We start from the raw sequence: 25,737 nt of genomic DNA, 5'->3' as shown, positions 1-25,737 counted from the left end.
ATTACATTTATAAAAACACAATTGTAGACTAGAAACACTATTTCGAATGTCACATTCGAATCGAATGTCACATTCGAATTCGAATATTACATTTATAAAACAGTATTAGACTAGAAATACTATTTCGAATTTGAATTTCACATTCAAATTGAATATCACATTCGAATCGAATATCACATTTAAAACACAGTATTAGACTAGAAATACTATTTCAAATTTTAATGTCACATTCGAATTCGAATATTACATTTCGAAATTGAATGAATACATAGCTAAATATTCTATTATTTGAACGAATATTTTCGAATTTTATTGAAAAATTTGAAAATGAAAATTCGAAAATAGAATGTTAGAATGTTATATAAACATTCGAAATTCGATTCGAACGAACGAATGTATCAAAATTCGTTTTAAATTTCGAATTTTTAGAAACATTCGCCCATCCCTAATCACGTGACAGCAATCAGCCAATCACTAAGTATACCGGGAGACCCTGGCGTATGTTTAAACTTTAATATTATGTCTAATAAAAATTTCTGACAAATTATTTTTTTTTCCTCATTTCCTTGTCCCCTGTGTTACGTGACAGCAATCAGCAAATCACAGACTAGTATATGTATACACTGTGAACTTGTGCACATGCTCAGTAGAAGCTGGTGTCTCAGAAAGTGTGCATATAAGAAAAATAATAGAAGTCAATTAAAACGTTTCTTAAAATTGCATGCACTTTCTGAACCATGAAAGTTTAATTTTGATTTTAGTTTGTCTTTAAATATAGTATGACTAAACATTTCAGATGCCCAGGGAATAAAGCACATTAAATAATCGAAGTAAATTGGAAAGTTGTTTAAAATTGTATTCTCTATCCAAATCATGAAAGAAAATCAAGCTTAGAGCTGAATATAAACTCACGCATCTCTTGAGAGAGCTGCTGCAATTTGCAGATATATATCTTTGCATGATCAAACTGAGCCTATATTAATGACAACTGAAATCACATTTCATTCCTAATGGTTTCACAGCAGAGCCCAAAAATGTACTAGTCATAGCAGACAATCCATAAATGCCTAAAAATTAATTGCATGGGTTTTTTTTTCCTATAAAAGTTGCAATGAAAATAATTTAAAACTGCCTACATTACCTTGCTGCATAGAAAACAAATTGCTAGAAATATTTACTAACACATAACAAAAATTAAAAAAGAAACTGCAAATCTTACATTTTCATTTAAAGGGACGCTAAACCCAAACATTTTCTTTCATGATTCAGGTAGAGCATGCAATTTTAAACATTATTCCAATTTACTTCTATTATCTAATTTACTTCATTCTTTAGATATCCTTTGTTGAAGAAATAGCAATGCACATGGGTGAGCCAATCACATGAGGAATCTATGTGCTGCAACCAATCAGCAGCTACTGAGCCTATCTAGATATGCTTTTGAGCAAAGTATATAAAGAGAATGAAGCAAATTAGATAATAGAAGTAAATTAGAAAGTTGTTTAAAATAGCATACTCTTTCTAAATCATGAAAGAAAAAAATTGGGTTTCATGTCCCTTTAAGCATGTAAAACATACAATTAGAAATAAATATGCAAGCCTAACATTAATTATATTAATTGAGATTATTTACACAAATGTACTGGTACTGTTACATATGAAATAATGCAAAACAGATAGGCTCACTCAGCCGGTGCAATGCCCCCAAAATTACTACAAACACTAAAACAAAAGGAAAAATCTAGGGGAATTATATGCAGCAAGCTACTATCAAACTGTAAGGATTTATTATAATGCATGTTAAAAATTTAACAAAAATATATATTCTTATCTCAGTGCATTTTGACTGTTTTTTCACAGCTAGACAGAGCTAGTTCATGTGTGCTATATATATATATATATATAACATTGTGCTCACTACTGTGGAGTTACTTATTAGTAAGCACTGATTGGCTAAAATGCAATTCTGTCAAAATAACTAAAATAAAGGGGTGGTCTGCAGAGGCTTAGATATGAAGTAATTACAGAGGTAGAAAGTATATTAAAGGGACAGTCAACACCAGAATTTTTGTTGTTTTAAAAGATAGATAATTCCTTTATTACCCATCCCCCAGTTTTGCATAACCTACACTGTTATATTAACATACTATTTACCTCTGTGATTACCTTGTATGTAAGACTTTGCAGACTTCCCCCTAATCTCAGTGCTATTTACAAACTTGCATTTTAGCCAATTAGTGCTGCTTCATAAATAACTCCACAGGAGTGAGTACAATGTTTTCTATATGGCACATATGAACTAGCACTGTCAGGCTGTGAAAAAAGGATAAAATGCACTTAAATAAGAGGTGGCCTGCAGAGGCTTAGAACCAGTCAGAGATTTTGAGGTTTAGAAGTTATTAAGTATATTAATATAACTATTTGAATTGTGTAAAGCTGGGGAATGGGTATTAAAGGTGTTGTCTATCTTTTTAATAATAAAAAAAAAAAACTGTCCCTTTAACAAAAAACACAGGAGATCTACTCAGTTACGTCAATCTAATCACACTTGTCTAGACTGAGCACTGGTTTACAAAACCCGTCCTCAGGCCTCCCCAACAGGCCAGGTCTTCAGGATTACCTTGTATAAGAGCAGTTCAAATAACATAATATATGTAAGAACTTACCTGATAAATTAATTTCTTTCATGGTGGCGAGAGTCTATGATTTGTTACTTATGGGATATACATTCCTACCAGGAGGAGGCAAAGTTTCCCAAACCTCAAAGCCTATAAATACCCCACCCAACTCACTCATATCTCAGTTTGAGGTGTAAAAAATGAGTAAGAAAAAGCCATCAAAAAAGGAACAGGAAAAAAGTTGTGCTCTTTTAAAAAAACAACCCACAATAGGGAGAGGACCTTGTGGACTCTCGCCACCTTAAAATAAATTAATTTATCAGGTAAGTACTTACATAAATTATATTTTCTTTCATATAGGTGGCGAGAGTCCATGATTTGTTACTGATGGGATATAATACCCAAGCTGTGGAAGTCCACGAGTAACAAAATAAAGGGAGGGATAAAATGTAAACAGCTTTTTTGCTGAGAAAATAAATCCAAAATTAAAGTCTTTTAATAACTAAAAAACTAAACAAAATTATAGGCAATAGAATCTAGACTTGTGCGTGGTGGAAAAATTTGTTTTGGTTTGGACCGATTCTGGGTTTTTTTATTTTCATTTTTGGTCTGATTCGAATTCAGATACATTTGAATGTATTTGTTTCGGATTTGAATAAATTTGGATGTAATCGGATGTATTCGGTTCAGATTCCATTCGTAAATTTGGAAGTTTATTATGTGTTAGGTGGGATGTGCTGTGTTTTAGACTAGTATTATGTACTGTATATTAGGTGTAACCCATCTGAATCAACATAAGTACTAACCTCACAGGTACCAGCTACACAATATAAACAGAGCTAGCAAAGGTATATAACCTAATATACAGTACATAATACTAATGTAATACACACCACATCCAACCTAAGTACCAACCTCACAGGTACCAGCTACGTAATGTGCCCTGCACAGAGCTAGCGGAGTGATATAACCAAATATACTGTACAATACTAGTGTAATTGTGATTAGTCCATGGCCATTCGAATGTAACAAATAAATCCAAACTAATTCTGATTTATTCGTTACAAATGCATTTGGATTAGTTTAGTTTCATTGCAAGTGTAATTTGGAAATTTAAATCGATCCGAAGCTCCAAATTTGACAAATTCATCCGAATTTCAATTTGGAACGAAATGCACATGTCTAATAGAATCAAAGAGTGACCACTGCCTGAAGAACCTTTCTACCAAAAGCTGCTTCTTAAGAGGCAAAAACATCAAAATGGTAAAATTTGGTAAAAGTATGCAAAGAAAACCAAGTGGCCGCTTTACAGATTTGATCAATTGAAGCTTCATTCTTGAAAGCGCAAGATGTGGCAACTGGTCTTATAGAGTGAGCTGTAATTCTTTGAGGCCGGAGACTGACCCGCTTCAAAATAAGCTTTGTGAATCAGAAGTTTTAACTAACCAAGAGGCTAAAGAAATAGCAGAAGCTTTCTGGCCCTTTCTTGAACCAGAAAAACATAACAAATAAACTGGAAGTCTTTCTGAAATCTTTAGTGGCATCAACATATTTCAAAGCTCTGACAACATCCAAAGAATGCAAAGATTTTTCAGCATCATTCTTAGGATTAGGACATAAAGAGGGAACAACAATTTCCCCTGTTAATGTTGTTATAATTAACATCCTTTGGCAAAAAAATTAATAGTCCGCAAAACTGCTATATCTTGATGAAAAATTAGATAAGAAGTTTCACAAGAAAGGGCAGATAATTCAAAAACTCTTCTAGCAGAAGAGATAGCCAAAAGAAACAAATCTTTCCAAGAAAGTAGTTTAATGTCTAAAGAATGCATAGGCTCAAAAGGAGGAGCCTGTAAAATCTGCAACACTAGATTAAGACTCCATTGAGGAGAAATAGGGTCATATTTATCAAAGCGTCAACTGAAAATACGCTTGAATTATGTGTCATATCTGTCGCGAGATTGATCCGCCATAATTATCAAAGCGTCAAGATCGTCAAATGTTGAAATTCTCAACGCAATATACACTCCTGCGATCTCAATCCGACGCAGATCAATGCTTGTGTCATTACAGATGTTTCAAAGTCACATTCAACTCTATTTGACCATTTTCCCAATTTATCAAACATTTAACAGGTACGCTCGCGTCTATTCCGACGCCACGTACCTAGTTTTCAATCCGCCACCCTTGAAGCCGCGGATGCCGTAGAAATCAATGGGAGTCTGAATACAGAAAGCTTATGTTCGATGCTGCAAGACAATGAAGTATATTACATAATTGAAGTAAATTAGAAACTCTATTACAATTGTATACCATTTCTAAATCAAACAATATTATTGCTCCACATTTGGTGCACTAGTAAATATAGGGATAAAAATGAAAAATACCTCACTACTTATAAATTATGTTACAAATGTGTCTCTTATTACAAAGCAAGGGGACAATATTATTTCTCCAAATTTGTTGAAAAGTTGTGCCCCAAACTTGTCACACTAATAGATATACAAATTAAATAAATACACAACATAATATAGCTACTTTCCTTTTTATTTTTTGTGAAAAATCTATGTGCACCATATTTAAGCCATGTACTACAAGTCTCACTCTCCACTTCGCACCAATTTTGATGCAACACTTTTCGCACCAATTGTGACGCAAACTCCTAAACAACCCACACACTAGTAAATTTTTCAACTACTTTTGATTGGAATATGCATAATCACATGATTTATGACATCAGCCAATCTGATTCAAATATACATTTTAAACTATCACTAACAAATCAAATTGATTGATACTTGTGTCATTGATCACTAATCAGCATTTGTTACATTGTGTATTATACTTTGAAAGTATGTATATGTAGAATTAGTATTAAAGATAAACATTGATGCTGACATTAGGACACACAGGCCTCTATTTACCAAAGTCTGGCGGACCTGATCCGACAGTGCGGATCAGGTCCGCTAGACTTTGCTGAATACAGAGAGCAATACGCTCTACGTATTCAGCATTGCACCAGGCGCTCACAAGAGCAGCTGGTGCAATGCCACCCCCTGCAGACTCGCGGCCAATCGGCCGCCAGCAGGTGGTGTCAATCAACCCGATTTTACTCGATCGGGTTGATTTCCGGCGATGTCTGTCCGCCTGCTCAGAGCAGGCGGACAGGTTATGGAGCAGCAGTCTTTGTGACCGCTGCTTCATAACTGCTTCATAACGGGGCATCAGGCTCCATTCGGAGCTTGATAGATAGGCCCCACAGTGTAATATTTTAGACAGTGATTTTAAAAATCAATTAATGTTTGTTTCAATATAATCTTATATAATCTAAGATGATAGCTCAAAGGGATAGCCCACCTAAGATAAAACTGTCATGATTCAGATACAGCAGAAATTAAAATCACCTCTTTACTGTCATGCTATTTTCAGTGTATTTCTTCCTTCTCTTGAATTTCTTTTTCAGTAAGAAATGTCATCTTATATGCCAGACCATTTTATAACACCTGTGTAGGGGTGGTTTTTAAAACTAGATTGCAATCAGGAGGGGTTACACTGGTACAGAGAGAAAACTGGCCCGGCTCTTAAAATATCCATTGATTGCAAATAAATACATATGATACCCTGATGACATGCTATATTCGCAATTAGTCATGCTGAGAATAATAATACATTTACACTATATACATATAGTGGTATAAATAAACACAGAGATATGATAAACAATATATATATATATAGTTATAGTATGTGCAAAGATATATGTACAAATTCTAGCATTAATTATCATTTATTAAAAAAAAACATGAGATAAAAGCATATCATGACTTCTAGAAATACAAATACACATTAATTTATGTGAAAGTATTATATAACATATTTTTTTTATATAACAAATAAAGATAAAAATAACTTTCTATGAGATATTGTTTGTTGAGGTACAAATTTATCTATTTCTTGTACATTAACAGATGAAAATAAAAGATTAGCTTTAGAGAAATGTGCTTGTTCATGGACAGTAATGAAATGGTATAAATAAAGTTGGGAAAAACCTGAATAACACAGATGACTGTTAGTTAACAACAGTCCGATGCTCATCGCTCCATACTTGACGCACGTGTTTTTGACAGTTTTTTTTTATAAATAAGGGGATCATATGTGGATCCGCGTCAGCGATGTCTGGCGAGTGTATTGGTGCTGGTGAATGCACTGATATTGATGCTTTGATAAATATGCCCCATAGACTTAATAACAGGCTTTATTCTGGACAAAGCCTGAACAAAACAGTAAAAATCTGGAAGATGAGCAATCTTTCTGTGAAACATTACAGAAAGTGCAGATATGTGTCCTTTCAAGGTACTGGCAGATACATTTTTATCTAAACCATTTTGAAGAAACTGAAGAATTCTAAATGAATGCCAAGAAAAATTATGATTGTAACAACAGGAAATATAAGTTTTCCAAATCTTATAATACATTTTCCTGGACACAGGTTTTCTTGCTTTAATCATAGTATTAATCACAGAGTCTGAAAAAACCTCTGTGACTGGGAACTAGGCTTTCAATCGCCACACTATTAAGTTCAGAGATTTTAGATCTGAATGAAAGAAGGAACCTGGTCTGGTCTTAGAGAAAGATGCCATGGTGGGAGCTGGACATCCAAACTAGATCTGCATACCAAATTCTGAGAGGCCATGCAGGAACAGAATTACAGATGATTGTTTCATTTTGATTTTTGAAATCACTCTGGACATCAGAACTAGTGGAGGAAATATATAAGCATATTGCAGTGACCAAGGGACTGCTAGAGCATCCATCATTTCTTCCTGAGGATCCTGTGACTTTGCAAGGTAACTGGGAAGTTTCTTTAACAAATGAGAGGCCATGAGATCTATTTGAGTAAGACCCCAGATTTGAACAATTTGTAAGAATATATTCTGGTGGAGAGACCATTCCCCCGGGTGTAGTGACTGACGGCTGAGATAATCTGCCTCCCAGTTGTCCACACCTGGGATGTAAATCACAGTGATGAGACAGGAATTGGTTTCTGCCCAAGAAAATATCCAAGATACTTCTTTCATGGCTAGGGAACTTCGAGTTCCCCCTTGATGATTGACATATACCACTGTTGTGATATTGTCTGTCTGAAAAGGAAGGTAAGGTTTGTTCTTTAAAAGAGGCCAAGCTTGAAGGGCTTTGAAAAGTGCACAGAGTTCTAAGATGTTGATCTGGATCTTTGTTTCCTGAACATTCCAGACTCCCTGTGCAGTCAGGGATCCCCATACTGCTACCCAACCTGTAAGACTTGCATCTGTTGTGATCACAGACCAGGTAGGATGAACAAAGGAAGCCCTTTGAAGAAGTTGGTGGTATAGCCACCATGTCAGAGAAAAATGAGTGTTGGGATCCAAGAATATCAGTTGTGATATTCGAGTATAATCTTTGAACCATTGGCGCAGCATGCAAAGTTGAAGAGGCCTCATATGAAAACGAGCAAAGGGGATCGAGTAAGATGCTGTAATCATTAGGCCTAAAACCTCCATGCACATAGCCACTGAAGGGTATGATAGAGACGGAAGGTTTAGACAAGCTGAAACTAATTTATTCATCTCTTTTCTGTCAGGGAAAGAGTCATGGACACTGAGTCTATTTGGAAACCCAAATAAGTGACCTTTGTCTGAGGAATAAAGAAACTCTTTAGAAAATTTATCCTCCAACCATTATTTTGAAGAAACAATCATAGTTGATTAGTGTGAGATTCTGCTAAATGAAAAGATTGAGCTAGAACCAAGATGTTGTCCAAATAAGGAAACGCCGCAATACCCTGCTCTCTGATTACATATAGAAGGGCACCGAGAACCTTTGAAAATATTCTTGGTGCTGTTGCTAGGCCAAACGGAAAAGTAACAAACTGAAAATGCTTTTTTAGAAAAGAGAATCTCAGAAATTGTAAATGATCTGGGTGACTAGGGATGTGAAGATAAGCATTCTGTAAGTCTATTGTCGACATATAATGACCTTGCTGAACAAAAGGCAGAATAGTCCAAAATAGTTTCCATCTTAAAGTTGGAATTCTCACAAATCAATTCTCAAAATGTAGTGTTTTCAGATCCAATATTGGTCTGAAGAAATTCTCCTTCTTTGGAACACTGAATAGATTTGAGTAAAAACCCTTTCCTTGTTCCTGTAAAGGAACTGGAACAATGACTCCCATAAGTTCTAGATGTGAGACACATGTTAGAAAAGCCTGAGCTTTTACCGGATGTTTTGGAACATGAGTTAGATAAAACCGTCCCCTTGGGGTTTTTATTTTGAAACCAATTTGATATCCCTGAGAGATTTATATTCTAAATCCAAGTATTTTAAACAGATTCTGACCAAATTGTCTTAAAAAGTTTTAATCTTCCCCCTACCAGAAGAACTGGGCCGCACCTTCATGCTGTTTTCTGGACAGGATTAGGTTTCTTGAATTGTTAAGATTTATTCCAATTGGAAGAAGGTCTCCAGTTAGAGCCGAGGGCTTTTGGAGAGGGGGAAGGCTTCTGATCTTTATTTTGAAAAGAACGAAAACGATTTGGAGCCTTGAATTTCCCTTTAGATCTGAGGCAGAAAAAACTGACTTGCCTCCAGTAATGGAAGAAATAATTGAATCTAATTGTGAACCAAATAGATTCTTACCCTGAAAAGAAAGAGATAGTAATCTAATTTTAGAGATCATTTCAGCATTCCATGATTTAAGCCATTAAGCTCTTCTTGAAAGAATATCTTAGGACATAGTTTTAATATTGATCTTAATAATGTTAAATACTGCATCGCAAATAAAGAGATTTGCCTCTTGTAGTAAATGAAGAACATTACGACATTCAGACAGGGTCTGAAGAAAATTACTGAGCAAGATTAGAGAACCAAAAAGTAGAGGCATGAAATCATAACCAGTATGTAAATAAGCTCTTCTCAAAAAAGATTCAATCTTTGAAAGAAGTACTATCCTCTAAGGGAATCATAGAACGTTTAGCTAGAGAAGAAATAGCCCCATCTACTTAAGGGATAGTTTCCCATAGCATTTATCTGTTCAGTATCAGATGAGGAAGCCTCCGTATCAGAGGAATCATCATCATGAGAAGATACGTCAGTATTAGTCTGATCAGTACATACTTTACTAGATGAAAGTAAAACGTGGGCTGATCTCTTACGCTTATTTGAAGGCGGAATTTCAGTCAGGGCCTTCTCAATTAAATACATTTCTTCATTGCTGAGGGTATGCCATCTACATCCATCTGTGAAATTGAAACAGAAGGGGCATTTAAAACCATAGGGACATCAATAGGGAGTGATACAAATATTATACATGAATCACATAAATTTGCTGAAGATGGCACTTTAGTAGAAATGTGTTCAACAGACTCAGGTCCTATGGTGATTTCAGGGACAGAAGCAGGATGTTACATTATGGCATAGAAACAAATGTAGAAAAAAAGTAAAAGAAATTATAATTAAAAAAAAATCTTTCTATCTTAAAAAAGAACTTTGAGGATTGGAAAATCTTTTTCAATTAAAATAAGGTTATAAAAACACTGTAAAGATCCCTTTATGTAGAATATAAAGCCCCTATACTCAAATGAGGGTGTCTAAGAGATGCAATGAATTACTATTTAAAGTAAAGCGAAAATAGCGACAAAAAAGTGCACGAAATTACAGTGCAAAAACATTACATCATAAGGGGTGGGTTTAAAGGAGACGCTACACAGCGGCACGCTCATAGAAAAAAACAAGGTAAGCATCGTTAGATTTGTGTGAAATTCGGTAACTAAATTCTTACATACTGTGGCAAAGAACCAAAAGTAATTGCGGTTTAAATACCGTTCCTCAAACTAAAAAAAAAACCAGTTCTGTCCCTGGGCGGCAATATAAAATTATATATAAAGCATAAACTTTAAAAAAAAAAAGTGCCCAAATTAGCTAGGAGTGTCTTAGAAAAGAAAAATACTTACCGTAATAATGCTGATAGACACTCATCCATAGCAAGCAGACAGGCAAACCAGTGCTGAAACATATCAGCAGAGGAGCATATATGTTAGTTTGTAGAGAACTATAAAGGGAGGCAGGAGATGAATCCCTGAGACCGGTTTACAGATAGCCCATAATAAGGTATATACAGAGGTAGGAACATGTTAACCTTAGGCAATGTTCCCCTTACTTCCCTCTGACAAACACTGTACTCAGGAAAAAACGGACTTCAATATACACTGAAGCACCTATCACTGAAGCACATCATACTTTAACCACCTCCAAAGGAGGCAAAGTTTAAACTGAGATATGAGTGAGGTGGGTGGAGTATTTATAGGCTTTGAGGTTTGGGAAACTTTGCCTCCTCTTGGTAGGAATGTATATCCCATCAGTAACAAATCGTGGACTCTCGCCACCTATATGAAAGAAAACCATGTTTACTAATCAGCTGATTATTTCACCTGTGCTCCAGTTTAGATATCATCAAAATGAGGCCTGAGGTCTTCATTAACTAATAAGGTCTCTGCTTAACTGCTGAAGAGGGACGCCCTCCTCCTATGCAAGAGGAGTTAAAAAAAAAAAAAAATTTGAAAAACTGTCATTCAAATGAAACAAGTTGAATACTATGGGGCCTATTTATTAATGTGCGAGTGGACATGATACGCTGTCAGCATTTATCATTACACAAGTAGTTCTTGTGAACTGCTTGTGCAATGCCGCCCCCTGCAGATTTGCGGCCAATTGGCTCATAGCAGGGGGTGTCAATCAGCCCGATCATATAGGATCAGATGGACCCCAGCCTCAGAGGCAGCAGACAAGTTATGGAGCAGCGGTCTTTAGACCGCTGCTTCATAACTACTGTTTCCTGCGAGCCTGAAGGCTCGCGCGGAAACAGGGGCATCAAGCTCCATTCGGAGCTTGATAATTCGGCCCCAATGTTCATTTTAAAAAATAGCCTTTATAAACTTTATAATTTTAGAAATTTAGTACCATAAAAAAATATAAAGCTGTGTAATTACATGACTTTTTATGTGGAATATGTAGGCCTAGAACATAATAGGGCTGTTAATGTTAAGAACAAAAGGTCCCACTACAATACACTATGCTATGTGAAAACCTCATATTGAACTCAAAACAAGTCATTTTATGGCTAGATTACAAGTGGCGCACTAATGTTATTGTGCCCGTGCTAACTTGCGCTCATATTACAAGTTGAAAGTAAACGCAAACACAATTGCACATTTTATGCTCCTCGGGTTAGCGAAACTGAAGACCTCACGTAAAGGATAAGGAGTTTAAATAGAACATAAATACATTAAAATAAACAGTTACATTTTGAAATTTGTCAGAAAAAAAAAAAAATACTGATCATTTAAAATTCAAGATTAGTGCTATTGTGTTTTTATAATGCACTTGTTGATTAAGCAATGCAATTGTATTTAACCCTTTAAGGACGCAGCTTTCAGTTTGCTCAATTGTTTTATGACGGAAAAATTCCGTCATATGTCCTTAAGAGGTTAATGGTCCCTTAATGTTATATTGACTAACAAATGTATACATGTATTTGTTATTGAGTAAAACGACACAAAAGCCATTATATTTGTTACCTGTAAAAGAGGGCATATTAAAACATATTACCCATTTTTTTGGCCAGTCCTAACCCCATTAAAAAATTGTGCTGCAGCTGCCAGTATCAATAGCTACTATTATAACTTTAAGTTTAAGTTGCTGTCAGCTGCTCCTCTGCTGGCTTAAATAGCTTTCCTATAGCAGACAAATTGATTGCAAATCCAGATCTTAGTGTGTTTCACTTTCAGAAGAATAATTGCGGCTCTGAAAAGAGCCGGACTCTGTGAGCATCCAATCTTCTACCGTATTCAGATCATAATGAATGATCCGAATGCACAGGCATAATTTTCATATACAAACAAATCCCTTTATGATCATTGTACAAAATAAAATAATTTTTAAAGAAAAAGTATTCATCTGAAACAAATGTTTTGTCTGTGCATGTGTCTAATAGCTATTCATTAGTGCAAAATGCCATTCTTTAAAGGGACAGTAAACCTTGATATTTGTATATAAAATATTTAATTAAACATAATAAAACAACTTTGCAATATAATTTCATTATTTATTTTGTCGCCTTTTCATGTAATTTAGCTCTGAAAATAGAGCGATTTCTAACTCTCAGACCTTGAAATGCATCTGCTGACTTCTCAAGGCTAACCCTGCTACACAGTTGTCCCTAATTGGCTTTAAATGATACACATTGCAAAACAATTTGCTTTATACTAACTTTACAGTAGTAGCTAGCCTTGTTGTCTGCAGACTAAAGCCCAGAATTACTCCTCCAAATAAGGCAAATGTTATTCTATAGTAACATTATGGAAATGTCTTGTGATTACAAGGTTTTTACCCCTTTAAAATTTCTTAAATATGTACAGTTTATCTACTAGATGGACACAAATAAATATATTGAAATAGCCTACTGCATTTTAAAGTTAGATCACTTTTGTAAACAGTAATTTGCATGGTCTGAATAAGTAAACTCAAACTAGGTTTAACGTTATTAATATGTTAATAAAGGCCTAGATTACAATTGGAGCTCACTCTTGTGCATTAGCATCACTCAAGGCAATCAATAGTGCTACTATTTTTACACTCATATTAACTTCTATGGGAGCATGCAATAAGATTCATGTTGGATATTACTCAAGGGCTAAGCTGAGTGTGCACAAGTGGAGACGTTTATTATGTAGTTCTGGGCTATACTATTAATCATAATGGTTTATGTCAGGTATTTAAAGCACTACATTTTACAGTGGTATTTTGGATTGCATTTGAGTGCAGCACTTAAAGTGAAGGTAAAGTTGGGCAGTGTGGAATAGGTAGTTAGCTTTATTACGATATATATATAACAAAGTCGCTACTTTTTTTTTTTTTTTAAATGATTCCTAAATATTTAATTTTTCATTTTAGTTTGAGATCCTTACTGCTCCGTTCCTCCGCCCCTTTTCTATTTCCTAGTTATTTTCTCAGTTCTGTGATGTAGAGAGCGGTCCCACCCGCTCTCTACGTAGGCATCCAAGCTCACTAATGAAATGAGGAGTGGTGCACATGCGTAATGCACGTCTATATACAATGGCTAAGACGCTAAATGAAGCGCAGGCGTGGTGGATAAAAGGGGTGTTTTGTGTGGGGAGTAATACTAGGTTGTGCTTTATTCTTAGTGCACCCTGTGCTATCGATTACACCCCACTTGTAATTCAGCCCAAAATCGTTATTAATGTTATGGCAATATAAAGGACAAAATATTAATGGGGCATGAAACCCAATTTTTTTCTTTCACGATTTAGATAGAGTATGTGATTTTAAACTATTATGTAATTTATTTTCTTTTTGTATCTTCTGTTGAAAAGTATACCTAGGTAGCCTGAGAAGCTGCTGATTGGTGGCTGCACATATATGCTCCTTGTGATTGACTTTCAGCTAGCTCCCAGTAGTAAATTACTGCTCCTTCAACAACGAATATCAGGAGAATAATGCAAATTAGACAATAGAAAGTAAACTGGAAAAGTGTTTAAAATTATTTACTCTATATGAATTATGAAAGAAAATGTTAGGAGTTCATGTCCTTTTAAGTATAAATAAATATTAATATTAATAATTATATTTTCAGGGGTTGTCTGGTTATAAAAAGGCTGTAATTGACTTGTTTAGTCTCTGTTTCAAACATCAAGAAATACAGTTATATGTTTCAGTAGGTGAGATAGCCGTTTTAAATAGCACATTACATATTACTTAGATTTTACATTTTTATTTATATATTTATATATAAATATATATATATATATTTATATTTTTTTTATTAGTAATTTGATGCATAATTACAAATGACTAATACTTTAAAAGTATATCACCATATTTGAATACCCATATTCTATTCAACAGCATGAAATATAATTGTATAACACATCTGCACGTCGTTCCAATGGCAGAAAGCTTCCCTTAATTAATTAAGTCTCATGATCACTATTGGTGTATAAGTATAAGGAATTAAAGCCCAGTATCAAAAAATACTCTTAAAACAAGGGCACTTGAATTCATTAAACTTTATAAAATGTATCAAATAGGGGGTGGACATGATTCGCTGTAGTGAATCATGTCCACCCGACAACCCTAAATGCAGACAGCATAAGGTGTCGGCATATATAATTTCACATGCATTTCTAGTGAAATGTTTGTGCAATGCCACGCCCTGCAAATTCGCAGTCGCTAGCAAGGTCTGTCAGTCATCCTGATGGGATCAGGATGATTGCAGTCCACCATCTAAAAAGTGACGGAGAAGTTAAGGAACTTAACTTAAGGACCACAACAAGCCGGAAACTTCGGGGGTAGATTGCAGCATCCGCTGCTTAATAAATCTACCCCACACTTTTTTTTTAAATACTTACCTTTTTGTTAGGGTAAACAGACCGTCGATCCTCCGCTCGCTTCTCTGTCTGCATTTTGCAGATCGATGACAAATCCAGTTTCCTCCAATCGTTGCATGCCCCCATTAGCGTCCAGCTTGTGGGGCACGCAACGATTAGAGGAAGCCAGATTCGTCATCAATATGCAAAATATAGAAGAAGAAGCGGACGGAGGATCTGTAAATTAGTTTTTCAGAATATTCGTCTGCTGCACTATTCAATGTTCATTTTGTTTAAAATAAAAAGAATGCTACTGGGATCATTGACATTCATTTTCGTTAAGCAAATGTAAATGTTTCTTTGCTACAGGTAAAAAAGCGAGCGAGAGAGCTGCGCTATTCCTGAGCTTTTTCACAGAGAAAGGCCACCTATAAGTGCGGCCAAGGGGTGTATTCATGTAAATGTGAGCGGACATGATACAACGTACCGTATCATGTCCGCTGCACATCGATAAATGCGCTGTCAGCATTTATCATTGCACCTGTAGATTCGAGGCCAATCGGCCGCTAGCAGGGAGTGTCAATCAACCCGATCATATTTGATTGAGTTGATTTCTGTCCGCTGCCTCAGAGCAGGCGGACAAGTTATTGTACACAATATTCTGTACAAATGAACTAAGAACTAATACTCTCCTTTAAGCCAGACCGCAGCCTTCTTGCAGTCTCTCCCTTGTGACTGTGTATAGATAGTAGTAGTAGTAGATGGTGCTGGTCTATTGAATGATTTTCTCTAGTAAGTGAAGAGAAAAAAGGCTTGATGCATATATTGAAGCCAATTAATATGGGTGCAGTATACTCACTCCATAAGATGAATCTTTACAGCCGAAAGGGAACGTAGCGTCAGATGGCAAGAGTCCACAGGTTCCTGGAGTCAAATACTGAATTTTCAGGTTTATCCAAAAGTGGACTATAAATGAATAGAGACCCAAATGACAAAAGTATCCAGTGTATAATTGAAAAAATGTAGTAACTTACTCCATAAATAAGGAGATTCCAGCTCAGCACAGCAAAACAAGATCTTGACAATCTTTCACTTGGTTTTACTTACCTGTTTTACTTGTTTTAATGTATGCTCTTGATAAAGACGTGTAATACGTTGAAACGCGTTGAGCAAATAAAACCTTTTATTCTTTGTTGAAAGATTGTCAAGATCTTGTTTTGCTGTGCTGAGCTGGAATCTCCTTATTTATGGAGTAAGTTACTACATTTTTTCAATTATACACTGGATACTTTTGTCATTTGGGTCTCTATTCATTTATAGTCCACTTTTGGATAAACCTGAAAATTCAGTATTTGACTCCAGGAACCTGTGGACTCTTGCCATCTGACGCTGCGTTCCCTTTCAGCTGTAAAGATTCATCTTATGGAGTGAGTATACTGCACCCATATTAATTGGCTTCAATATATGCATCAAGCCTTTTTTCTCTTCACTTACTAGAGAAAATCACTCAATAGACCAGTGCCATCTACTACTACTATCTACAAATCTAGACAAGTCAGAAGATTGTCTAGATTTGTAAATGGTTTACACAATGAGTTATTTTCTCTACATTTTAGATTTAGTGGAGGATTTTAAACTCACTTTTCGCCTCCCCATATTTTAAATTGCTGTTATATATATATATATATATATATATGGCACATATGAACTAGCTCTGTCTAGCTGTAAAAAACTGTCAAAATGCACTTAGATAAGAGGCAACCTTCAAGGTGTTAGAAATTAGCATATGAGCCTACCTAGATTTATTTTTGAACAATGAATACATACAGGCCCATTTATCAAGCTCCGTACGGAGCTTGAAGGGCCGTGTTTCTGGCGAGTCTTCAGACTCACCAGAAACACAACTTATGAAGCAGCGGTCTAAAGACCGCTGCTCCATAACCCTGTCCGCCTGCTCTGAACAGGCGGACAGGAATCGCCGGACATCAACCCGATCGAATACGATCGGGTTGATTGACAGCTCCCTGCTGGCGGCCGATTGGCCGCGAGTCAGCAGGGGGCGGCGTTGCACCAGCAGCTCTTGTGAGCTGCTGGTGCAATGTTAAATGCGGAGAGTGTATTGCTCTCCGCATTTAGCGAGGTCTTGCGGACCTGATCCGCAGTGTCGGATCAGGTCCGCAAGCCCTTTGATAAATGGGCCTGCAAGAGTATAATGCAAATTTGATGAAAAAACTACATTGGAAAAGTTATTTAAAATTGCATGCCCTATCTGAATCATGTTTAATTTTGACTAGACTGCCCCTTTAACTGTAATTTAAGATCATAAATATTTTGATATCTTTCATTGTTTAGTCTCAAAATTTCAATAAAGAAATATCAGTTATATTTTGGAAATATTTCACTCTATGAACAATTTCCTTTCTTCTGCCTATGTGCTTGTTCTGCGTATGGTGAGATAGAAACAGATGGCTGAATTATCTATTTAGAGAAAGAGTAAACTGTAATATTCAAATATTTATTTTTTTCCACAGCCTTTATAATGTCAGTAATGAAACTGAACTATTAGCTGTTCCTTTCATCATTTTTAAATGACAACAACTGCTGATTCTTATGAGATCTATTTGCTAAAACATACAAACAGCAGTGATACTACAATTAACTCACTAGGCTAATATTGTAACCCAAATGTCAGTGAGACATTCAAGTCACATTTAAAATAAGCTACAGTAGTGCATTTCAGTTTTGACTAGAAGTATTCTTGCAATACTTTAGTGTTTATGCTTATCAATAATGCCTCTCAGTGGAAATACACAAGCAATTTGACTACTGCCTGTTATAATATGATTTGGTAACCTGAATACACAAAATATTCAATCACAGGGCTTTTATAGATGCATTCATAGGAGGGCGATTTATGAAAGTGCGAGCAGACATGACAGTGTACGCTGTCGGCATTTATCATTGCACAAGCAGTTCTTGTGAACTGCTTGGGCAATGCCGCCCCCTGAAGATTTGCAGCCAATCAGCTGCTAGCAGGGAGTGTCAATCAGCCTGATCGTATAGGATCGGGCGGATTCATGTCCTCAGCCTCAGAGCAGGCAGACAAGTTAAGGAGCAGCGGTCTCTGAATGCTCGTGCGGAAACAGTGGCATCAAGCTCCATTTGGAACTTGATAATTCGGCCCCATAGAAGTTAGCAATGTCTCCTGGCCACTGTGTTCTCTATTGGGTGGTACAGTGTGAAAAAAGACCTCAGGTACACAAAAATGTGCCTGTTATTTATATCCTAAACCACAGAATATGTATGCACTCTGTGACATTTAGCTCTCGTTCCTTATACTACTTTATTATTATACAAGTGACTTTCATCGTGGTATCGGACTTTTGTTTATACCGGATAGCGGGAGTGGGCTCCTCTCATATCATCACAGTTTTGGAGATATATATACGTTCCTCTGCTATATTGGTTTGGCAGAAGGAGTCTTCTGTCTTCTAAATTCCTCTTGTTTTGCTCTGTGACATTTAGACATGCAATAAAAATTGAATATATCTCAAATAAATACAGGGAGTGCAGAATTATTAGGCAAGTTGTATTTTTGAGGATTAATTTTATTATTGAACAACAACCATGTTCTCAATGAACCCAAAAAACTCATTAATATCAAAGCTGAATAGTTTTGGAAGTAGTTTTTAGTGTGTTTTTAGTTATAGCTATTTTAGGGGGATATCTGTGTGTGCAGGTGACTATTACTGTGCATAATTATTAGGCAACTTAACAAAAAACAAATATATACCCATTTCAATTATTTATTTTTACCAGTGAAACCAATATAACATCTCAACATTCACAAATATACATTTCTGACATTCAAAAACAAAACAAAAACAAATCAGTGACCAATATAGCCACCTTTCTTTGCAAGGACACTCAAAAGCCTGCCATCCATGGATTCTGTCAGTATTTTGATCTGTTCACCATCAACATTGCGTGCAGCAGCAACCACAGCCTCCCAGACACTGTTCAGAGAGGTGTACTGTTTTCCCTCCTTGTAAATCTCACATTTGATGATGGAGCACAGGTTCTCAATGGGGTTCAGATCAGGTGAACAAGGAGGCCATGTCATTAGATTTTCTTCTTTTATACCCTTTCTTGCCAGCCACGCTGTGGAGTACTTGGACGCGTGTGATGGAGCATTGTCCTGCATGAAAATCATGTTTTTCTTGAAGGATGCAGACTTCGTCCTGTACCACTGCTTGAAGAAGGTGTCTTCCAGAAACTGGCAGTAGGACTGGGAGATGAGCTTGACTCCATCCTCAACCCGAAAAGGCCCCACAAGCTCATCTTTGATGATACCAGCCCAAACCAGTACTCCACCTCCACCTTGCTGGCATCTGAGTCGGACTGGAGCTCTCTGCCCTTTACCAATCCAGCCACGGGCCCATCCATCTGGCCCATCAAGACTCACTCTCATTTCATCAGTCCATAAAACCTTAGAAAAATCAGTCTTGAGATATTTCTTGGCCCAGTCTTGACGTTTCAGCTTGTGTGTCTTGTTCAGTGGTGGTCGTCTTTCAGCCTTTCTTACCTTGGCCATGTCTCTGAGTATTGCACACCTTGTGCTTTTGGGCACTCCAGTGATGTTGCAGCTCTGAAATATGGCCAAACTGGTGGCAAGTGGCATCTTGGCAGCTGCACGCTTGACTTTTCTCAGTTCATGGGCAGTTATTTTGCGCCTTGGTTTTTCCACACGCTTCTTGCGACCCTGTTGACTATTTTGAATGAAACGCTTGATTGTTCGATGATCACGCTTCAGAAGCTTTGCAATTTTAAGAGTGCTGCATCCCTCTGCAAGATATCTCACTATTTTTGACTTTTCTGAGCCTGTCAAGTCCTTCTTTTGACCCATTTTGCCAAAGGAATGGAAGTTGCCTAATAATTATGCACACCTGATATAGGGTGTTGATGTCATTAGACCACACCCCTTCTCATTACAGAGATGCACATCACCTAATATGCTTAATTGGTAGTAGGCTTTCGAGCCTATACAGCTTGGAGTAAGACAACATGCATAAAGAGGATGATGTGGTCAAAATACTCATTTGCCTAATAATTCTGCACTCCCTGTATACATTTGTTTATATGTGTATATATAGAGTGTGTGTGTAAACTGTGTGTATGTTTATGTGCAGATTCCTATTCACACATATCAACACATAGATACACAGTTATACACATATATAGCAATGTATATATACACATTCACACACGTATATATATATATATATATATATATATATATATATATATATATATATATATATATATATATATATATATATATTCAAAGTGTGAATACAACAAAGATTTGTTCACAAAAGGAACACATATAAATTAAATATCTTATTTAGATTTTTTTTTTCTGTCTCATAATTCATATCCTTATAAATCTGGATTTGCACAGATCCTAGTGGGTTCATATCCTTATAAATCTGGATTTGCCTAGATCCTAGTATGTGGGCTTCAAACAGCTGAATCACATAACAAAGGATCCAATTACCCACCCCTATATTTAAACATGGACCAGATTGCAAGTGGCATGCTTTTTATCTTCAGCTCAAGTGCTAACAGCGCTCAAAGTAAAAAAATAGTGGGCCGGATTTATTAGCAGATTTTTTTTAAAAATAAAACAAACATTTTCTTTTAAAAAAATGGAAATTTCAAGTATTTCTATTAAAACACGTTAAAAATAAATAAAAATAATAGTGCATGTTTATAGGTATTTGACTGGGAAAGACTCAAAAGTATGTTATATGTGTTTGTGTATATATGCGTGTATATGTGTGCACATAAATATTTATACATATCATCACATAAATACATATGTATATACACATATGAAATGTATACACACACACACATACACATATTTAGACAGATATATATGTATATATACACACATTGAAGCCCTTTTCAGTCAAACACTTTTCCATATACCATATCCCTTTTTAACCCTTTTAAAACTTTTTTTTTATCAATGTTTAAATCATATTTTTTTGTAATTATAAGTGTATATAATACTTTATTCTATTATGATTTTGATGTGTTTTGTGACATTTTTTTTAACCTTTACACTTTACTTCAGGTCAAGTTACGCTAAATATTGGATCGCCCTTTTGGCTTCCGGTCAAAAGCAACCTATAACTTCCAACTTGTAATATGAGCACTTTTTAGCATGGTCACAATATCCATTTAAAGAATAGGTTGCGCTAGAGCAATGTCACTTGCTCTAACCCATAGACTTGTAATATCAAGTTGTGTGCTAATGTTAGCGCGCGGTCCAGCAATATTGATTATTTCATCATTAGCGTGCCACTTGTAATCTGGCCTCATAACTATGCTGTATGTATAGCATTATAAACCCTAATACTATAAAATTTAGACATAACAAGTAATCTTTTTCTCCTGCTGTCCCAATATATATAAAAGTTGGGTCTTTAATGTGATATGTGATTTGTATGAGATATTCTATCAGTTATATGAACACAGCTTTCCCCCATTTCCAGCAGATTGTGTCCATAATACATTATCTATTATACTATCAGTTTGGATCGATCATATTAAGCCTGCCTGCAAGTCATTTGTAGCACAGTAATGACATATTTTCTACTCATTGCTCAGGGGCTTCTTTTACTAGGTTTTAATTCACTTATGTATTCCCATGTCTTCCTTGACATTGCTGCTGATGGAAGAAGTAAATGGTGATTAAATGAGTAAAATTATTATCTATCGCATTAGCTTTTAGAAAAGGTTACTATACATGTTCAAACACAAATGTACATTATTTAATAATTATAGATATCTTATAAAATTGAAAATAACCAAAACAAGAATAAATGGTTTCTCTTTTTTTTTATAGCAATGTAGCAAAAAAGCATCTGCATCAATTTTGTGGATTTTAAAGTCATCAGGAATTATTCTAAACCGGCCCTGGCCTCGAATTACACTCACTGTGACAACCACCACAATTATTTTGACTATGGCTGTGTTTAACATGGTAAGACTAAAGTATTTTGTGATATATCAAGCTTATAATTACATTTGAATTCTTTCCTATGCCTGTAATAGAACTTTTTACTTATTTTTGTGCAGCATGAATGATTTTAAATTTAGGTTTGTCTTGAAAATTTGTAAGTAATTAAGGCATAACATTCAAAACACCAAGGAAGGTTTCATAAAAAAAATATAAGCACTACAAGGCCTATTATCACTTTTTCCAATTCATAACCACATCAAAGTGCAAGATTTAAACCTTCACTGCCACTGGGTACAAATTACTTAGGTACCCCATTGCCTTGCTGTTATACAGAGTCCTCCCTACTACCAGAACACAAAGACTGTTCTGCTTAAGAACATACTACATCTTAATGGGTCACTGAACCCAAATTTTTTCTTTTGTGATTCAGATAGAGCATGAAATGTTAAGCAACTTTCTAATTTACTCCTATTATCAATTTTTCTTCATTCTCTTTGTATCTTTATTTGAAATGCAAGAATGTAAGTTTAGATACTGGCCCATTTTTGGTGAACAACCTGGGTTGTTCTTGCCGATTGGTGGATAAATTCATCCACCAATAAAAAAAGTGCTGCCCAGAGTCCTGAACCCCAAAAAAGCTTAGATGCCTTCTTTTTAAAATAAAGATAGCAAGAGAATGAAGAAAAATTCATAATAGGAGTAAATTAGAAAGTTGCTTAAAATTGCATGCTCTATCTGAATCACAAAAGAAAAAAATTTGGGTTCAGTGTCCCTTTAAGGGTTTTACTGAGAAACTATATTTGGAATAACACAAAACATAAAACAATGTGGCTTGAAAAGGTTTTTTTCATTAATGTTGATGCCCACAATAAGTTTTTTTAGGGGGCACTATACTTCCATATTAATTTCTGCAGTACTCCCAAACCTCAATGGTTCCCGCTGCCCTGAAAAAAGGCAGAGCTTGTTTTTTGCTTTTTTTTTTTTTACATGCCAAGTGCTCTTCACAGAGCAAACAGCAAGGCAAATTTAAGGAAAACAGAATAGTACAAAAATAGAATTTGTGTATTAAAGATAAGGTCCCAACCTTTACATCTGCACCCCTTCACTCTTAGGGCTCCATCTAATCAAGCAGCAGATGCTGATTCTGAGGCTCATCGTTTTAGGCTCACCTGAAAAAAAGTTAAGAAGCAGCGACTGCAAGACCGCCGCTCCTTAACCTCTCCGCCACCTTTTAGGTGGTGGATTGAAATCATCCCGATACGATTGGGATGATTGACAGCCCCTGCTAGCGGCCGATTGACTGTCAGTGAGCAGGAGGGTGGCATTGCACAACCATTTCACCAGAAATGCTTGTGCAATGATAAATGCAGACAGCGTATCCAGTCCTTAGGAGCAAGCCATACAGCTAAAGGCAGTACTTTCATAGGGCCCCATATATTAAGCAGCAGATGCAGCTCTGGGCCTCTGCATTTCAGACTGCAGCTAAAGTGTGGTGGAGTTAAGCATCCTGATCCAACTGGGATGATTGACAGCCACGCTAGCAGGGAGTTCCTCAGAGTGAACCTTTTCTGCCTAGCAAATAATAAATGGAACCTATAGTGCGACTCATTTAAAAATGAAAATTCTCAGTTACAAAAGAAACATATAATTGAAGCACCCAACTGGAATTAATGAAGCAGGTTGGGCATATTAGCAGCCCCCAGCTGACTAGCCTCCGGTTGTACTGTAGGGATCAAACCACAACCTCTAGATCAAATATGTAAAGGAAAACACTTGACATGTTGTATAAAGACTGAAGATCTTTATTATAATTACTATAATAATAATATTATCCTTTTCATCACTATCCAACCCTAGCAGGTTTGTGCTTTTCTTCATTCTAAGTGTAAAAATGTAATACTATGACTGTTATTTGGCAGAAATCAACTACGCAAGCCATAAGCACTAGGGATTGCATGTTTAATTGGAAAAAAGTGCCATATAAAAATACAATTATTATTGTTATACCAATTGTGTATTGATACAATATAGATCTGAATCACTTAATTTGATGCTATTCATTGAGCTGATTTTTAGTGGTCATTTTATGATCCTATGCTAATATTACATTTACTTAGACAATACACATCTGTCTATTTAGCCTGATGTTATATATAGTGTTTGATTATATTTATGAAAAAGCTAAATAGACAGTTGCCCAGGAGTAAATCACTGGCAGATGTACCTGTCAGATTTGACAGATTTGTATGATGCAGTTTATCTAAGGACATATGGTATTAAATCTCTGAAAATGTTCCTGACTCATGTTGAATAATTTAAAACACTTTCAAACCCTTAGGTAATGTAACAGAACTGAAATATTCTTCATTTAGTTTATTAAAAAATATATATATAAATATAGCTCTTATTATTTTTTTTATTGGAAGGAAAGCTTACTAGTGCTCTCCATAACATTTGTTGGCCTACATGTATTATAGCATTAGTTTATAGACTGAACCTAAAATCAGATTATTATATATAAATATAATAAACATTTTTTATAAATTATATGATACTAAAGAAAAAAATATATGCACTTTTGTATGAACAAACATCAAATGTGCATTTTTTCAGCAAGACATTACATGGTTTGTGTCAGAAATCATATGAAACTGATTTATCAGAGAGAATTTAAATTATTTCAGTCAGATGAAGAATATTTAGTATCATATGAAGTATAATACATAAACTCACTTGGAGTTACCCAAAGATAATGTAAAATATACAGCAGTTGGTTTCTTTGGTTCAAATAGGTTTATCTTCTTGTCATTAACAGAATGGGACAAAAAAATGTAAAATTGTTTTATTATAGATAGAACAAGTAATAGTAGATAATGGGGCTTTTTTGATTAGTTTCACATTTTTCTATTTAGATTTAGTACATCATGTGTTCTAATTATGGATATACAGTTTCTAGGTGAACTTAACAGTATAGATGCACAATAGACACATTTAGGGGGTCAGTCAAAATTCACACTCATATATATGTATATCTTACTGTCTTATCCATTAATTGTAAAAAGCATATGATTATTTCTACAATCTTATTTGTTTAATTCTATTAGCATCAGTACTGTGATATCTAGATTTTAGTGTTCATATAGGAAAACCTAGTTAGGATTTATATGGTTTTGCATAAGCCTGTTAAACTGTCAATCATTAGCCGCAGCACTAGACCTCAGGAGCCAATAAAGCAAAGAGTCACCCCTTCAAAAAGCAGAGCTAGAAAGGGTCTGAACTGTCTATGATTAAGGCAAAACCAGCTGAAATGAGACAGATGGCCCGTCTGCTGGTCTACGCTACCCTGTTTTATAGACATGCTACAACTTTTAATATTTTGAATAAAGGAGTTACTTTAACAGTCTTTTTTGCATATTGGATTATAGATATAAATCATGCACATTTTTGCATGAAAAGGTTTATATTAAAGCTTCTTTTTTGAAGCTAAAAAGAAGTGCATGTTTCTTTACAATTGGTCCTTAAGTACTGACTGCTCATTGGCAGATTTTCCACTCCTTTTTCAGCTGGACAGAATTTCAAAAAATATTATAGAACACAATAAAAAATATATTTTAAAATATCATCTGAAGAAAAAAATTAGTTCCATGTCTCTTTAACCCTTTGAGTG

The 25,737-nt window shown here is 35.4% G+C and overlaps 1 protein-coding gene across 1 annotated transcript in view; it reads left to right on the top strand.

The window, feature by feature from the left end:
* The window catches only part of ADCY2 (adenylate cyclase 2), a 1,612,539-nt gene that overhangs the window by 1,372,959 nt on the left and 213,843 nt on the right, over nt 1–25,737 (top strand). The window contains exon 16 of the mRNA XM_053715803.1: nt 21,954–22,091. Coding sequence (XP_053571778.1) covers nt 21,954–22,091 — 138 coding nt within the window. The remainder of the gene's footprint in view (nt 1–21,953; nt 22,092–25,737) is intronic.

The sequence above is a fragment of the Bombina bombina genome, chromosome 5, assembly GCF_027579735.1.
Source record: "Bombina bombina isolate aBomBom1 chromosome 5, aBomBom1.pri, whole genome shotgun sequence".
In the NCBI taxonomy this organism is placed as follows: Eukaryota; Metazoa; Chordata; class Amphibia; order Anura; family Bombinatoridae; genus Bombina; species Bombina bombina.
The sequence above is the reverse complement of the archived record's forward strand: the minus strand, read 5'-3'. Positions and strand labels throughout refer to the sequence as shown.